This window comes from Nicotiana attenuata, unplaced genomic scaffold, assembly GCF_001879085.1.
Source record: "Nicotiana attenuata strain UT unplaced genomic scaffold, NIATTr2, whole genome shotgun sequence".
Classification (NCBI taxonomy): domain Eukaryota; kingdom Viridiplantae; phylum Streptophyta; class Magnoliopsida; order Solanales; family Solanaceae; genus Nicotiana; species Nicotiana attenuata.
In genome coordinates, this window is record NW_017672212.1 from 123552 (window position 1) to 142916 (window position 19365).

Sequence of the window (19365 nt, forward strand, 5' to 3'; positions counted from 1 at the left end):
TAACTCTCCCTCTCATATAACTCACTCATGATTGCTAATTAATCAATAATTGCTCTCATAGCCTTCTCCCGAAGTACTACTCGCTTATTAAAAATAGATTAACGCCTATATTCCTATGAAATCAATCTATTAAGAACGCATTAAGATTACGATATTTAATTAAGCACGGTGATTAGGTATATTCCTATCCTAACCACAAATCCGCTCCTCCTAAGGGTTAAGATCATGCTCTCTTCAATTCTTCTCTAATCTAAACACAGCTTTCCCAAGCATAGCATAGATAGTAAATAGAACCTAACTGCTGGCCAGACAATTAAGCAATTAATCACAGAATTGAAGAAACAACCATATATTAGTGAATTATAATCGAGGTTAAGTCAATGTTAAACAACAATATTCATGGCTAAATCACAACTCCAGAACAATGGGTTTTTAGCCACTCATGATGTAATCAAACAATTGCATAAGTTTTGAATAATTGAAAATACTAGAAAAGATGAAGAAAACTGAGAATTCTCCGCTTCCTCACGATCCCGTGTGTGTTTTTTCTCCAAAGTGGCGTCTCCCCCCTCAAAAATAGGCTTAGTCTTTCTTTTATACGTGTTGGGTAGGTCTAGGGCCGAATAAACCGTGTCCCGGGCAAAATAGGACAAAATCACGTCACGGCGCCCTGGGTAGCGCCAGGCGCCCACCAAGGCGCTGCCTCTAATTTCAATTCTGTCTCCAGCGCCACAGGTGGCGCCAGGCGCTGCCTGTGGCACCCAAATGCCCAATTTTTTGGTTTTGTTCGTTTTGGCTCAAATCTTGCGTGTTTTGCCCCAATTGCTCCCGAGTCATTCCTACACATAAAAACACTTCAAATTAATATAAATCATAGCATTTAACATCCCAGATTCACGAAACAAAAGTAATATATGAGGCGATATACATAGAAATATATATGCTTTAAGCTAAACATCAATTATAGTAATGATTATCTTTATAATGATGCAAGTGAAGATATTATCCTTAATTTAAAATTCACTTTAATCGGCTATCTAAAAATTTAAAGGATTCTTTGGCTGGATTTATTTCAATATGACTCCACTTTAAGTTTATCGATATCTCTAGCCCCAGAATTTGAATTTTTAATACCCTATATATACAAAAATATTGTTCTTTGAATCATTAAATGTTAAATTAGTTGATTATTATTATTATAAAACAATGAATAAAACAATTATAAGACAATTGTCTTAAAATTGTCAAGTAGTTTATTTTTCGACACCATACTTGGCTTAACCTCAATGCAAACTACTCAAATTGCATTCCAATTCAAATTCGAATATCATATCAGTTTGTTAGTAACAGTGATTTTTTAAAAACGACACATAACGTAAATTAAAAAAAATAATCTAAGATATCCTTATTTTATAATCTATGTATTTGAGTTGAAAAAAAAATATTTGAAATTCGTGAGATTAACTTTCAAATTTTTTAACTCAACAGAAATGAAACATAAGAAGAAATTTGTTGTCATCGTTTATTTCTCGTTTTTAGATCTTTCTTACATTTTTTTCAATATTTATTTTCTTTTATCTTATTTTTTATGTCATTATTTCTTTTGTTACAAAAAATTAATTTATTTCACTATAAACAGATGAGTTTTAATAACAATTGTCTACATATGAACTTTAATTATATTTTTAGTCTTTGGTTGAAATTATTCATATTTTTCTTTTGGCTTTATCTAATCACCCTAAATAGGTGCTCACCCGACCACTTAAATTAAAAAATTGAATGATGTGTAATTTATATATAATCCATATATAATATGTGTATAATCGTTTGTTGTCGGTATATCATCTATTTATATTAGCTATAAAAAGTAAACAATAAATATGGCCGGATATTATGTAAATATTTCATAAGATTTCGGTTTTTTGAGTTTATCAATGATATAACTTCTATTATAATAATTTTAAAACTCTCTTCTAATGTTCAAAAATATCTTATCTTTTTATTATCTTTGAATCAAAAAAAGTAAAGAGTTTTTTCGAAATAATTTGCTTACATTTAAAAAAATATATATTTCACGTCATACCAATTTTTTCTTTATATATACTCTTTGTTACACTATGTCACGACCCAAAACCCAGACTCGGTCGTGATGGCGCCTCTCGTGAAGACAAGGCCATCGGACACACTCCCAATTCATTTTAAGCAATTAAAATAATACAATTTAAGTCTCCAACATAATAATAATCCCCAAAATAAGGTGAATAATACAGTTGCGGAATAGACATAGCCCGATATCGGGGTATCACCAGTCATGAGCATCTATTATAAAAACTACAAGTCTGAAAGAGTCTACACTAACTATTACATAGCTAAAACAGGAGAAGACAAGATAGAGGGAGAAGCACTAGGCTACGAACGCCGAGCAGCTACCTAGTGAATCTCCGAAGTCTGCTGAAAGCTCTCAACCCTTGCAAGCAGGACCTGAAGCGCCTGAATCTGTACACGGGGTGCAGGGAATAAAGTGAGTACTCCAACTCAGTGAGTAATAACAATAAATGAAGACTGAGCGATACTAAATCACGTTAAACACAACAATAAGCTATAAGAGGCAGAATAAAATCAGTAAATAATTAAACATTGTAATCTCATAAAACACCTTTTAAGCAGTTAAACAAATAAAGGAAAAGCATCTAGAAAGGTAAACACATAAGAACCGCCCCTCTGGCACAATAACAACAGAATCAGCCCCCCGGGCAATATCGTAGAACAATACCAGCCCCTCGGGCTATATCTCATATCACAATGGGTACCCGCACTCACTGGGGGTGTACAGACTACGGGAGGGGCCCCTTACGACCCAAGCGCAATATCAAGCCATCTCGTGACATCATCAATAGGCTCTCGGTCTCATATCACCAAGCCACCTCGTGGCGTACAAAATCTCAGGCCCCCGGCCTCACAATCATAAATCAGTATATCACCGCTGCGGCGTGCAGCCCGACCCAAAAGTATCCTCACAACACAGGCCCTTGGCCTTACTCAGTCAGAATCTCATAAGCCACTCGGGCAACAGTAAACATGATACTCCGCTCAAAATATCTTTTAAAAATATCGTTTAAGGTTTTAAAATAGAGTAACATGGCTGAGTTATGAAAACAGTAAAATATAACATGACTGAGTACAAGTATAGAGTCAAAACAGTGAGGAAATGGTAGTAGAAATCCCCTAAGGGTCCAAAAAATTGGCACGAAGCCCAAATATGGCATTTAGCCTAAAACATGATAATGTCAGACAATTTTGCAATCAAATACGCAGTAAAACAGTCATTCGGGATGGACTAAGTCACAATCCCTAACGGTGCACGACCCCACGCTCGTCATCTAGCGTGTGCGTCACCTCAACATAGCCTAACGCTGTGTCATCCGGGGTTTCATACCCTCAGGACAATATTTAAAATCATTACTCATCTCAATCCGACCCAAACTCTAGCTCGCGATGCCTTTGCCCCTCGAATCGGCTTCCGGATGCTCCAAATCTAGGCACAATCAGTACATAATCATCAAAATATGCTAAGGGAACAAATCCCACTCGAAAACAATCGAAAAACAACAAAATTCCCGAAATTACTCAAACCCGGCCCCCGGGCCCACGTCTCGGAATCCGACCAAAGTCTCAAAATCCGACAACCCATTCAATTACAGGACTATCCATACTAGTTTCACTCAATTCCGACTTCGAATCGGCTTTCAAATCCCAAAAATTCATTTTATGAAGTTCCACAATTTTTCCCAAATTTACATCCCAAATCTCTACTCAAATGATGAATCCAACGTTATAATCATGTATTTTAGCCAAAATTGAGTTAGAATCACTTACCCCGATGGTTTTTCTTGAAAATCTCTCGAAAAATCACCAAAGCCCGAGCTCTCTAGGTCAAAATATGAAATAAAACCCCAAATCTCGTATTTATAGAGTACCTTCCGGGTCCCCATCACCACTGACCGCGGTAAAACCATTGCTGACCGCCGTAAAACCATTGCTACAGCGGAAAATGTTCACTGTAGTGACATGCTTTAGTATTTTGGCCATAACTTTCTCTACATATATCCAAATTATGATTTCTTTACCTTTCTGGAAACTAGACACGAAGGGCTACAAATTTTATTTTTGAATCATCTCAAAATTCCTTGTAGATCAAAAGATATAGACTTCCGAAGTTGGACCAACGACTTGCGGATTCTTCATGACCGCGGACCACGGACCATTTTCCGCGACCGCAATAAAACCACCACGCCCAGCGGTAAAACTTCCACCCCAGCTGTAAATTTAAGCACCAGAATCAATGCCTGAGTCCCGGTAATGCCCGGACTCGCTCAAAACTCACCCGAAACACACCCGAGGCCCTCGGGGCCTCTACCCAAACACACCAACACCTCCCATAACATCATTAAAACTTAGTCGAGCTTTCAAATCACTCAAAAAAAATGCCAAAATACCAAATCAACTTCGGATTCAAGCTTAAGAACTTAGGAACTCTCAAGTTCCACAAACGATGCCGAAACCCACCAATTCAACTCCGAATGACCTGAAATTTTGCACACACATCACAAATGACACAACGGACCTGTTCCAACTTCCGGAATTCCATTCCGACCCCTATATCAAAATCTCACCTATCAACCGGAAAACGCCAAAATCCCAATTTCGGCAATTCAAGCCTAAACCTTCCACGGACCTCCAAAATACATTCCGATCACGCTCCTAAGTCCCAAATCACCTAACGGAGCTAACCAAATCATAAAAATTCCAATCCGAGGTCATATACTAACAAGTCAAAACTTGATCAAACCTTTCAAATTTTAAGCTTCAAACTGAGAACTGTTCTTCCAAATTCATTCCAATTACCCTGAAAACCAAAACCGATGATTTACATAAATCATAATACACCACACGGGGCTAGTCATGCCCGATAACTGGCGAGAGAAATGCAAAAGCTCAAAATGACCGGTCGGGTCATTACACACTTAAACGTCGCTATAGAAACTATCAATTAGAAACCAATTTCTCTCTTGTTGAGTTTGAAGAAAAAAAACCTTTCACATAATCTAATGATTCAAAACTAATATTCTTCAACGAAAAAAATATTATACCCTTGCAATATTGGCTTGACTATAGCTGAATGAAGGGGTCAACTTATACCTTCAATTCCTTGAATGTGCTAAATTGAAATTAATGATAGCAATTGTATAGCCAAAGTTTTGTTATTTGTTTGATGTCCATTTATGCAAATTGATTCTTCAAACAAATATTCTTCAAGAAGAAAAAAGAAACAACTTTTATTTTTTATTTTTAATATTGACTGATTTTGTGATGTTTCTTTCTTCAACGTGTATGTTTACTTTATTATATATGTAAGTAAACTTTTATTTGATTTTGTAAACTCTTTTTTTGTTATTTAGATAAACATAGACGAGTACCCTATATATTACCTTTATTTTAAAAGAATTTCGTTTTATTCAAATCAAGCTACAGTGTTTCAAAGAACTATACTTATAGGATTTTAAATGTGAAAGAGTTTTATAGTTATATGGAGTAGTTTTTTTTTTGCTAGAGGCGAAGTAGTATTTAAATAATTAAAAAAAATATCAAAAGTTCCTAACATGATTGCATATGATCATTAACCGAATTAAGTATGATAACATAATAAAAAAAGATAAATTTTATTTTAAATTTATATTCAAATTTTAGAACTTTATCTATAAATTCAAAATTATCTTTTAAGATCGGATATATATATANGCATTGAGGTTAAGCCAAGTATGGTGTCGAAAAATAAACTACTTGACAATTTTAAGACAATATATGCAATGTTTTATAATAATAATTAACTAATTTAACATTTAATGATTCAAAGAACAATGTTTTGTATATATAGGATATTAAAAATTCAAATTCTGGGTATTAAAAATTTAAGTATAATAGCATGATAAAAAAAGATAAATTTTATTTTTAATTTAAATTCGAATTTTAGAATTTTATCTATATATTCAAAATTAATATATATTTGACATCAAATATATAGAATTTGAATTAAAAGATATTTGTATTTAACTATAATAGTCAAATATAGAATAAAGTTACCATATACTATTTACATTTATTAGCTTGCCACTTGGCTTAACCATAATATCAATTATATATGGTAACTTTCTTGCTTTAATATATATATAGATAATGAGCATAAATGAACGTTTTCCTCACATTTCATTGGTTTCTAGAATTTTGATTGCTGACTTATTGGTGGCCTGGTGATATTTATACTATGTTTGGATCATTGTTACCCATTATTTTATAATATTTTGTACTGCATTGTATTGTATCGTTTTATGAATACAATATCTGAATAGATTGTATCGTTTGTTGTTGTTAAATAACATTTTTATTGTTGGTTTGGCTATATCGTATTGTACTATAATTGATAAATTCACTAAAATACCCCCAATTATTTTAAATAAAATTTATCAAGAATTACATATAAAAATAATTTAAGAAAATATCTTTCTACTAATTCATCATTAATTACATAGCTTGGAAACAAGAGCAAAAACCTGGAAAAAAAAAGATTAACTAATATTAGCAACAAAAAAAATAATTTAAAACGATGGAAGACAGAATCGAACGGTGTTGGGCTAAAACGAACCAAAGATACTCTTAACATGATGTGATATTGTCCGCTTTGGGCCAAGCCCGCACGGTTTTCCCCAAAAGGCCTCACACCATTAAGAGATCCCTACACCTTATATGTAGACTCCCAATTTTTTTAACTACCAATGTTGGACTTTGTTCGCACACCCAACAATCTCCCCTTCGAACTAAGTTCCACGTAGCCCACTACCACAATCCACAAGTCAGTTTTTCGAGATTACTGTGTGCCACCCACATTGTTAGAATATTATGGCAACCGAAGCCCGCAACTAGCTTCTTCTTGTGTGCGTGCCGCCCCGCACCATCACTCCGCCATCTCCATACTTGTCCCGCTGAACCTGGGCTTTAATACCAGTTGTTGGGCTAAAAATACCCAAAAATACTCTTAACATGGTGTGATATTGTCCTCTTTGGGCCAAGCCCGCACGGTTTTCCCCAAAAGGCCTCACACCATTAAGAGATCCCTACACCTTATATGTAGACTCCCAATCTTTTCAGCTACCAATGTTGAACTTCGTTCGCACACCCAACAAATGGAGACTTGGATAAAAAGAACGGGGCAAACCAACACTAGAAAAGATGGAAGAAGAAAAAGTAGGTCAATAAGTTAGAGATTTGGAGTTAAAATTAAAAAATAATTAAATAATAAAATAGAATTATGGAGTGATAAGTAAGGGCATAATTGAAAAAGAAAATAGGAAACGATCGCACCACACCGAATCGATTGTTTCATAAAATGGGGGATTTTGGTTGTTCCGGAAAAATGCATTTAACAATACGATACAATCAACCTTAAATAAGCAATCAAAACAGATAGTATTATTTTGGGATAATAATACAATACGATACAATGGGTAACAACTACCCAAACAAGCTGTTATGTTTACGGAAATAACCATTTGAATTATTCGCAACTAAAAAATTTTGGTAATAAAAAACTTTGCTTTCTCTTTTTTTTTTTTGGGTCCACTCACTTTTTTTTTCTTTCTTAAATGGAGCAACTAAGGTCAAGAGAGTCCCCTGTTTTTTATTCTTCTTGTGAATGGAAAACATATAAAAAAACCTATTATTGAGGAGTTTAGAATTAAATTTTGTATCTTAAACCTGAGAATACTCAAATTTGTAATTTTAACACTATTAGAATACAATATGAATTTTTACATAAATAATCGGTGAGATTCATCTAATTATCCACATAATGTGAGAAGTATACCAAATGCTTTGAGAGAGATTAAAATTTAAATCCTTAACATGTTGACACTTCTATCTAAAGTGTGGACAACTCAATACAATAGATCGCTAAATTAAAAAGTTAGTAGCGAAATTTAAATTTATTTATTTATTTGGGGGTATGGGGAATGAAGAAGAGAATTAAAGATCGCTAAATTAAAAAATTAGTAGCGAAATTTAAATTTATTTATTTATTTGGGGGTATGGGGAATGAGGAAGAAAATTAAAGGTGCACAATCGAACCCTCACCAACAACAAGGTAAAAGCTCAAATAGCTAACAATTGAGCTACAAAGATTTTCTATGTTAAATCTATTTCAATACACACTCATATATTAAGGTCTGTCTTTTTAATTTTTTTTTTGAGACGCAAATACGTTATTTATTTTCTTATAATTAATATGTAATATTGTTTTTAATTAAAAATATAGTTAATCCATGTAGTCTTTTTTAAAACATTATTAAACTTAGGTAAATTTTTATCAATTTTAAATTTTGAAAATCTTATTCAAGCTAAAAAAAACTATCACATGAATTGCTAATATTATTTTACATAAGTAACATTGACATTTGACAAAAAAAGTCTTTTTCTATGATTTAGTCTAGTATCGTCATCTATTACTTGTGCAGTTGCTTTTAGCTATTTTAATTCTAAATATAAATCCAACCCATCAAATATGAAACGAGTTAGTTTGATTAAGCATGTATAGTACAACACAGTATAATTTTTAAAGAAAATAGACTCAGGTTAGAGCGAATAAGAGGAAAGAAGCGGAATGGGGCCCTACGCGGTGCAAATTCGGATATAGTCGGACTCAAATGCGAGTACCGGGCTCAGGTTGCCACTCATTTACTCCGTTTTACCTCAATCAAATTTAAAAAAAAAACAACATGACATTTGAAACTATGTGACGAGTTGTTATTCATGAGAAGTTGGGAACAAAATTGAAATAGTTTTCTTATCATTGATAACAATTAGTATCTAATTATTTATATAACTATAATAAGTTTTACTAAAGGGCAGTAAAAGGAAAATATACGATCTTTGTATGATTATTATTTTTTTATTTAAATTATCAGAAGATATAAAATATCATATTCATGATCTTCGTCATACAACAATGAAAGCTCAACTCTTATCATAATATAATATCAAATTAAGATGCTTAAACTAACAAAACAAAGGATTAGCTAACTTGAAGCCTTTTAAGATTTCTCTGTATCGAACTGGATAACTTAGTTTATGCTAATTCTTCATAATTAGATCACGTGAACTTATTCTTCACCATCCAGTTTTTTTCCTTTTCACTACTTCGAAAGGTCACGTATTTAGCTTTTATTTCTTCCTCCTTTCTTTTGGCATTCGAACATAATAGTACTATTCCCTCCTTCTCCAAAAATGATATTTTTCGGATTTTGAAAATCAGACAAATTATTCTTTGACTATAACTTTTTATTATATATTTTAAATATTTTTTGAATTTCTAATTAGTGTAACTTATTGTACTTTATATGTAGTTTTTAAATATATAACTTTTATTTTGAAAAACGTAAAAATTCTATATTTGAATAATGATCAAAATTAAAAAAAATTGATTTTTGAAATTCAAAAGGCATAATTCCTTTCGAGACAAAGGGGAGTATTATTTTCTTTCCCCTACTTTTCCGACACGTATAAAGGTGAAAAGGTTCCATTAATGTGTACTGTATGCCAAAATGTACGGCTGATATATATAACTAAAGGGTATTAGGGTACTCTCCATTTGCACCATGATTTTCAGCCTTTCAATTTTGCATGTCACTGAAACAATTGCACCAAATTTAAATTTAATGTAAAATTTGATGTTATTTTGCTCCAATGGATCACCAAATTTTGTACTATTATAGTGCGTGAATAGTATCGCACCAAATTTGGTGCGACACTATTCATCAACATCAAATTTGATTTAATATTATTTTATTCATCTTTTATTTTTTTGGACTTTTAATTTATTATATATTGTGTATATAATTAATTTTTATATTAAGATCTTTATAATTTTAATTTTATATCCTTTTTTGATATATTAATTTTTGTATATATTATATTTATATAAAATTATAAGTTAATTTTATTATTTTCAATGATTTCACTTTTAGTTGATTTATCCTTTAAAATAATTTTGTAATAAATGATTATATAAGTGGTGAATGTGAATTTATATGTGATGAATATGAAAAAAAAGATAGAATTTGTTTGAAGGAAATAAAAAATAAAATTTAAATAGAAGATAATAATATAATATAGAAGAGAGAGAAGAAATATTCTTTTTTGGTGTAAAAACTGGTGTAATGGTTGGAGTAAATTTAGTGTTACACCATTTTGGTATAAAATTTGGTGTGAAATTTAGTGTTAGGGTTGGAGATGGTCTTAATAGTTTCTTATTCTTACCAAATACCAACCCACTACACTTTTATGCTGGAAAAAAAAAACATACGTTAAATAATAAAATCACAGTTTAAGTATACTATTTTATGAACTACTACTTTTATTTTTATTTTACTCTTTTTGGGTTAATTAAGTTTCATTTTTACGAAATAATTCAATTAGAAACTTAAGGGTAACATACAATGAAGTAACTTTACACTGGTGTGAGTTTGTGTTAACGAATATCTAATGACAAATAACAAAGTCATGGTTATAAAGTTCTCTCACTGGATAAAGACGAAGGGGAAATCATATAATTTGTCGTGTTTTTTGCTCATATACTATATATTGACTTATCTCTTTATTTCACTTTGTTTAATACTATACCTATTTGGAGAGTTAGTATATTTTTTAATTATAATTCTTCTAAGATGTTTAACTAAAAAGAATTATGAATTGTACTACTCATTATGTACCTCCTAAAGTATGAGAAAAGAAATCAAACAACACCAAAAAATAGATGTATTATATAGAGGCTAAATGAATGGAAATTTTTTATTGACTTGACAATAAAGGAATGAGTTGGAATCTAGATGGTCTAAATTAAGTAACCTTTAATCCTCAGCAAAGAAAGCTCAATTGTACTATAATAATTATTATAAAACCGAAAATGTCAAAATAACACAAATAACAAACATACCAATAAATAAATATTTTACCAATTCCATACGCTAATCATTGATATAGTTTTATGATATGACCTACAATACTATCATGTTTGCACACTTAGCTGATTTTTGCCATAGAGAATCTCTCTACCCCATTTTCGTGTCACCACCTAACGTCACCCACCCACCCACCCACCGCTGACCCTTACGGCTGACCTTCTCTGCATCTCTTTTTCCCCCACTATTCTTCCTTCCTTCTACGCCAAAACCAAAAACCTTTCTCTCCCTCCCCCCCCACCCAACCACCCCCCTACGCTTACTAAAACCAACTTCCCATTTTCTAGGACCAGAAAATGCATAATAATCAAGCTTCTTCACCATCACAAACCGGAGCTCCGACCCAATTCAGAAATACCCAAATGACGCTTTCCGGTACCCTTGATGACCCGACAATTTCCTCCTCCCTCTTTGACTGGTCCGATTTCCTCGAATTCAACCTCGACGAAGAACAATTGAACATCTCATTCGACGACCCGTTACTTCACCCGCCGGAGACGGAGACAGAACCGGCGGCACCGTTAATATTACCCTCTTCGGAAGATTCACCGCAGAGCCAGGAGGCGGATGCAGATACGGATACTGGTCGGGTCAGGAAAAGGGACCCGAGGATGGCGTGCTCGAACTTTTTAGCGGGTAGGATCCCGTGTGCTTGTCCTGAGTTAGATGAGAAGATGGAGGAAGAGGAGCTGGGAGGGATTGGGCCCGGGAAGAAACGGGCTCGGACTTTACGGGCTTCGTCCGGAGCTGCTGGGTCGAGGTGTCAAGTACCCGATTGTGAAGCGGATATCAGTGAGCTGAAAGGATATCATAAGAGACATAGGGTCTGCTTACGTTGTGCTAATGCTACTGCTGTGTTTCTTGATGGACAGAGCAAGCGATACTGCCAGCAGTGTGGCAAGTATGTTTACTTTTTTTTTTTAATGGATTAAGTTATATATGATGACAGTATAAAGATTTGATTTTTACACTATCAGAAATTTAACATGTGTGATAGCAGGTTAGTTATCATTGTTTACCAAATTATCAATTATTGTTTATCATGAGATTTACTTGTAATTATATACCGTGACAGTGTGAAGATATTTTTACACTATCATTGAAGTTTAAATGTGTTAGTTACTGTTTTTACCAAATTATTAATTACTGCTTTTAAAAGATTTACATGTAATTACCTAATAGGTGACTTGATTATGTAAATATTTATATAATGTTATGAGTGAATAGAACTTAAATCTCTATTTCACAAGTACACGTTTTATGCTAGTAGATCATAGCCCGGAGTAATGATGAGAGGATAGAACAAAACCGAGCGAAATAAATGTAGATATAGAATAGTTTGGGTTTGAGGCGTGAATTGATTGTTGATTGATTTGAAAGTACAACCATGTTTACCACATATAGCATACACGAAAAGTAAAGAGAAATGATATAAAACCTCTTTTAGTAATACTATGACTGATCAAACCATTATTAATGCTCAAAAGTGATAAAAAAGGAAGTTTCAGCCTGCCAAGAAATATATTTTGATGTGTTTGCAAAAGATGGCTTTAGATTGAGTCATTGAGCTAATCGCATAGGTGATGTTGGTACTTAAAAAAAGATTAATCTTTGATTGAGCTCTTTGAGTATACTTATAGTATGTGGGATCTGCTCAAGAGTTTGGTCTTTGAATTAAGGATTCTCTTCCCTTGGAGTTACTTTGACAGACATTTCAATTGTATCTTTTGTTTCACTTGATCACTTCTAGTCTTAAGTGTATTTATATGAAACTGTTTGGTACACATTGCTATCTAGTCAAGAATTTGCCAGATATCCTGAATTGGCGCGTGCCAATTCCAGATGCTACCGATATGTTAATGCTGCTATACCTTTTCCAGGTTTCATATTTTGTCGGACTTTGATGAAGGTAAACGTAGTTGTAGAAGAAAATTAGAGCGGCACAACAACAGGCGCAGGAGAAAAGCCACTGATTCTTCGAAAATGTCTGTTGAGAAGGAATCTCGGCAGGTCAGAACGGCTGATGATATTAGTGGTGATGATGACAATGTCAAAGGTATATTGAACTTGAAACAATTTTGTCGCTAAAAAGTTGTCTTCTGCTGGAAAAGCTGTATTTACCTGTAATTCATCTATAGTAGATGCCATGTTCCATATGTTAGGCTACTACTGGTTTAAACTGAAAATAGGATATTTCTTATTTTTTTTTTTTTTGAATGCCAGATAGCACATGCACGGGCAGCCAATTAGGAGAAAGGGAAATCTTATTAGAATCTGAAGGACATGTGCCAATAGGCTCTACTCAAGGCATCCAAAATAATCAGAGTGACAGTTTCACAGCTTCTGGTGAGACACAGGGTGATGCAGAAAAAGAGAACTCCAAAAATTCCCTTTCTCCATCCTATTACGACAACAAGAGTGCTTTTTCTTCGATGGTAGGTCTGATGACATAATTCTCCTTTTTCCATTAATTCCCATTTATATCTGGACTATAACTTTGAATTGACAGTCATTCTTCTTTGCATAGTGCCCCACTGGTCGGATCTCATTCAAGCTTTATGATTGGAACCCTGCAGAGTTCCCTCGAAGACTCCGGCACCAAGTATTAAAGGATTATGATTACAGTTTAGTACATAAGAGAAAGTAAATTCTTTTTCTCCAATAGAGTTCATGGGGTTTGATTGACATTTTACTCTACAGATCTTCCAGTGGTTGGCCAGTATGCCTGTTGAATTAGAGGGCTATATTCGTCCAGGTTGTACAATCTTGACAGTTTTTGTTGCCATGCCAACATTCAAGTGGGGTAAGGTAATATGGTTACTGTTCCTCTCCGATGATAACCAAATTCTGTGTGTGATTGGTCTTAAAGTGTTTAGATATTACCATGGATTAGTACAATTTTGAGCAAGTGGTGCATCTCCTCTTTGAATGGTACTACGACCATCTTTACTAAGAGATTGTGTTTTGAGTTTCTAGGTCAGGAATTCCTCTCATAGAACACAATGCAATAGTGAAAATGAAACTCAGAGTGCTGTAGGAGTTGGATATTAGGAAGAGTTACCATACTGCTTTCTGTTTGACATGTCTGCTACATGTGGCTTCTGTAACATTTTGGTTGTGGATTTCCGTGTTATGCTTTTATAGAACATCATTTGTTTCTAAATGATCGAGTTCCTCATTGGGTTTAACAGTTGCTGGAAGACCCAGCTGCACACCTATATGAATTTATTGCATCACCTGGAAACATGCTTCGCGGGAGAGGAAGCTTTCTTGTTTATCTCAACAACATGGTATTTCGCGTTACAACAGGTAAATTGGTACCTCAAGTTTTCTACCCTTAAGCTCTGTTGGAACGAACTTATAAGATCAATGAGGTCTAATCTTTATTTCTGAGACCCTACTTTTTCATTTGATGTAGATCTTGTTTGGCTAATACGACTAATCCTGCCATTTCATTTTATTGACGGTATTTGACTAGGTATGAAGTTTAAGATGCTAGTTTGACTAAATATAAGATAGGAAGAAAAATATTGGACTAATGGTTGAAAAGTTAGTTTGATAGAGAAAACATCACTCAAAATATTAAAAGCTGAATAGCTTGATATATTTGAATTTGTGAAAGTTTGAAAGTTGTGTAAAAATGGAATGGCGTTAGGAATTTTTGAACCATGCAAGATAGAAAACTGTCATATAAATTGGAGCAGAGGGAGTATTTTATTGGACCTTTGTTTGCTTTTTCTGTACATAAGGTTGTTAAATAGTTTCCATTTATAAACTTCTGAATGAAACTGAATTCACCATCCCTCCTAGGTTGACTTGGACGCACACCAATCTGAAATTCACTTTCTTGCGAGTAAATTCAAAATATGAGTTCCCAGATCTCCATATCTTACCGTTCAGTTGAGAGTTTAAGAACAGTTTTTCCTTTCCGTTTCTGTTGTAAATATAGACGGTCTGGTCATTGTTATATATTTATTTTATTATTATTTCTGATAATACCTCCTACCAGCACATGTGTCGGGTGACCTATCTACCAAGGCTTATTTGACTAGGTATGAAGATTAAGATGCTAGTTTGACTAAATATAAGATAGGAAGAAAAATATTGGACTAATGGTTGAAAAGTTAGTTTGATAGAGAAAACATCACTCAAAATATTAAAAGCTGAATAGCTTGATATATTTGAATTCGTGAAAGTTTGAAAGTTGTGTAAAAATGGAATGGCGTTAGGAATTTTTGAACCATGCAAGATAGAAAACTGTCATATAAATTGGAGCAGAGGGAGTATTTTATTGGACCTTTGTTTGCTTTTTCTGTACATAAGGTTGTTAAATAGTTTCCATTTATAAACTTCTGAATGAAACTGAATTCACCATCCCTCCTAGGTTGACTTGGACGCACACCAATCTGAAATTCACTTTCTTGCGAGTAAATTCAAAATATGAGTTCCCAGATCTCCATATCTTACCGTTCAGTTGTGAGTTTAAGAACAATTTTTCCTTTCCGTTTCTGTTGTAAATATAGACGGTCTGGTCATTGTTATATATTTATTTTATTATTATTATGATTATTATTATTTCTGATAATACCTCCTACCAGCACATGTGTCGGGTGACCTATCTACCAAGGCTTATACAGATGGGAAGAAATCACCTAATTTCCCCTTTTTTGGCCTTCACTGGGATTTAAACTCTCGTTTCCGTGGTCCGTTCTGGTCAATGTTATATTGCACATTGTATTATGATCTACTCTTTGTCAATATCACTATCAAGTGACTAGTTAAAATTTTCTACTGAAAAATGTAGTCCTAATTCCTAGTTTTTCTAGATATGGCAGTAGGTAGGCCCAACTCCCAAGTTCATATATAATTTTTTCCGGGGGGTCAGGGGTTAAAATAATTAGCGAACTTTTGAACATTGTTGAACAGGAAGAGAAGTAAGTTCCATATCAGAGTTGGCCCACCCTATGGACAATGGGGAAACAATTTTCACATTTTCCATATATAAATGTATGTTTATGCGTGTATATTATGTATGCATAATATTGGTGGGACAAGTCACAAACCCAAAATAACAGATCAACACCGAAGTTGCAATTTTAAATGGTAACAAATATTCTTTATGAAGCAGGTGAAAATTCAGTAGTGAAAGTCAAGCTAAAGGGACCAGCACCAAAGCTTAAGTCTATTCATCCTACTTGCTTTGAGGCTGGCAAGCCTATGGAGTTTTTTGCCTGTGGAAGCAATCTAATGCAGCCCAGATTCCGGTATGAGTTAGAATCACATTTTTGTCAATCTATATTCTGCTTATATTTGGTTCTGTCGAAGTATCTTGAGTTCTTCATTAATTGTCAACACTCAACAGGAGATATTATGATAGCAACTGAGCTGTTTATGGACAAAAGAAAATCTCAAGCTTGCTGACTCTACTAAAACTAGCTTATCCGAGCTCTAGAAACTGAGAGTTAGTATATGTTTGCCTTTTTTTTTTTGAAATTGGTAACATGTTACATATATTAAAAATATTAGCACAAAGCCTGTGCTGTTAACCAGATACATCCTCCATAATAGCAAAATAAAGCCCCCCTGGACAAAAACTTACAGGGATTCTATGACTACAAGTATGCATTCACAGTCATTCTTACCAAAACAAAAAAGTAATATACAATTCATTTTTATCCTCTGGATGGAGTTTCTTGTACGCTTATAACATGTGGTATAGAGGACATTACCATGGATAGGAAGGTGGTATAGAGGTCGAGAATAAAGGTAAAGGGCTAGGTAGCGGAGCGATGTCCTTGTTTGTAACAGCAGCTTTAGTACATTATTTAGTGTCATTTGTGTATTTTCGTACTCCTTGACTTTTGTCATTACTTGTTGTTGCTTTCATTTGGCTTTTTTGATTGCATTACCTAGTGTTGGTTTTGTATTTTCGCTTTGGTTTTCCAATTGGTTTGCTTGTTGTTGCCATTCCTTTTATCTTTCTTAAGCCGAGGGTCCACCAGAAACGGCCTCTCTGCCTTCTTAAAGGTAGGGGTAAGGTCTGCGTACACACTACCCTCCCCAGACACTACTTGTGGGATTATGCGGGATTTGTTGTTGTTGTTGTTGTTGTATGTTGGACTTCGATTCCAATAGGGCAGGGATGCGGTAGACATGTTAGAGCTTAGCTCATGCTCAAATTTCATTTCTATTGAATTTGAGTATCAAAATACCGGATATAGTCATGATTCAATTGGTTAGCTCCACTTACTTTTTCTTTTATTGATTCAAATGGGTATGCCCATTTGTATAATGGAAAATGGGAGTATTTGGTGATTCAAGAAGTGACACATTTTTTCTGCATGGATTTTTAGGACATGGGTGTCCTTTGATTACGGATAGATTGTTGGATTCTGGATAGTAAATTTTCACTAAAAAAGTAAAAATAGGCCTGAAACTTGTCAAGAACTATTGGGGCCTCATTCTTATAAAGATTTTTAAAAATAAAAGCTTTTAGGCGTGAACACTCCAAGGCTTATTGTTCAGTTGTACTAGTGGCATTCTCCAACACAATAGGTGTGGGTTCTAGTCTCAGTGTCCCTTTTCTCCTTCCTTGATCCCAGTAAAAATGAAAAACAAAAACATCTCTCCAATTTGCAGGCTTAAAACTTGATGATGATGAATATAATTGAATTTGATGGACAACCCTCGTTCTATGTCAAACTTGAAATGGAAGAAAAAAGGCAACTTCGTTCAGACTTTTGGTGTTGTCCTCTTGCTTCGCTGCATCGTTTCGAAGAGTTTCATGTTTCTTTTTCACTCCATGATTGCTTCACTAATCCAGATCCCAGGTGGAACAATTAATAGCACACAAGTTGGTTCGAACAATGATGTTATTAAAAAGCATCCGAAAAGAAAAGGAATAGTAAAAAGAAAGATTTAAATATAAATCATGTCCAACTCATATAGGTCCCTTGATTTTTTCATGAAGTACTAGCTGTCTTTGGTGTATGATACGACCCTCGTGCCCGTTCTATGCTACTTGCTTGGTGGTAATGAAATTGTTTGCTTTTGATACACTTTTGAAACTATAGCCAATGGGGTGCAAAGTGAAGAATAGGCAAGAGAAGATCTTTCTTTCCTTTTTTGCCAACTCTGATGCAACTCTCAGTTGGGCATAGATTACAAACACTAGTATGAGCAATTAATGGGAGTTGCTGAATGGAGGTGAATGTAGTTATTACAAGAATCTGTGTTGCTGCAATTTATAATATTAATAATTATATATACTCCCTCCGTTTCAAAAAGATTGGCACCATTACTATTTGGGAAGTCTATGAGGTTGTTCTTTGACCATGTTTTTCTTAAATATTTTATAAATATTTTGAATTATGAATTACTATGACTTATAATACTTTTTACGTAGTTTCCTAAAATGTAAATTTTATTTTCAAAAAATTGAAAAATTTATGTCCAAATTCATAGTCAAAGTTAAGTACTTTGACTCTCGTACTCCGAAGTATGCCAATTTTTTTGAAATGGAGGGAGTACAAGAATAGGAAAGAGATGATCTTTTTCTCCTTGCTTTTCGGTGCAAACTAGTTATTGTACAAGATGTAGATGCTATTTTAGACGAAATGGCAGTTTTGGATAGCCTGTAGTTACACCTGTTGTGCACTGGCTTAGCGCCAATATTTGTAAAATATATCATAGACGAGTTTTAGTATCTAGGCCTAGCATCATACCCCTGATAAATACTACTCCCTCCGCCCCAATTTATGTGACATCCCAAAAAGTATGACACCTTTCTCTTTTTGGAAACTTATTAATTTTAAGATCTCCATTTTACCCTTAACAACATGACCTTTTAGGACCCTCACCACTAATTTTGAATGAAAAGATGTGTGGAGCTTTCATCACCACTCATTTAAAATGATAATTTTGGTACTTTGCATATATTTGGCTATCACGTCAAGTCTTCTTTAATTTGTTAAATTCCGTGCTTAGTCAAACACAATCACATAAATAGGAAGGAGTATTGCTTTTGATGGTGTGGAATAGAAAGATAAGTTCGTAGTTAGCCAAATCGTCCTAATGCGTCATGGCTGCTCTGTTTGCTTAGTTCAGAAGGCTTTTGATCCGACCAGATTGCGAGCTTTCATGTTCGCTCGCATCTACTCGTATTTTTAAGTCATACCTGCATTTGGCCACATCGTATTTATAAATCGTTTTGATGAGCTATGGACTGCTTTCTCGTTAAATTTGGCAGGATATTTGATCATACCAAATTGGAAGCTTTTCTGTTCCCTCATACCAACTC

General features: G+C 34.0%; 1 protein-coding gene across 1 annotated transcript in view; it reads left to right on the top strand.

Moving 5' to 3' along the window:
• Positions 1 to 11214: 11214 nt before the first annotated feature.
• The window catches only part of LOC109212344 (squamosa promoter-binding-like protein 7), an 11762-nt gene continuing 3611 nt past the window's right edge, over positions 11215 to 19365 (top strand). Inside the window, exons 1-7 of the mRNA XM_019375977.1 lie at positions 11215 to 11967; positions 12947 to 13122; positions 13290 to 13501; positions 13594 to 13668; positions 13767 to 13874; positions 14258 to 14375; positions 16195 to 16330. Coding sequence (XP_019231522.1) covers positions 11363 to 11967; positions 12947 to 13122; positions 13290 to 13501; positions 13594 to 13668; positions 13767 to 13874; positions 14258 to 14375; positions 16195 to 16330 — 1430 coding nt within the window. The 5' untranslated portion in view covers positions 11215 to 11362. The remainder of the gene's footprint in view (positions 11968 to 12946; positions 13123 to 13289; positions 13502 to 13593; positions 13669 to 13766; positions 13875 to 14257; positions 14376 to 16194; positions 16331 to 19365) is intronic.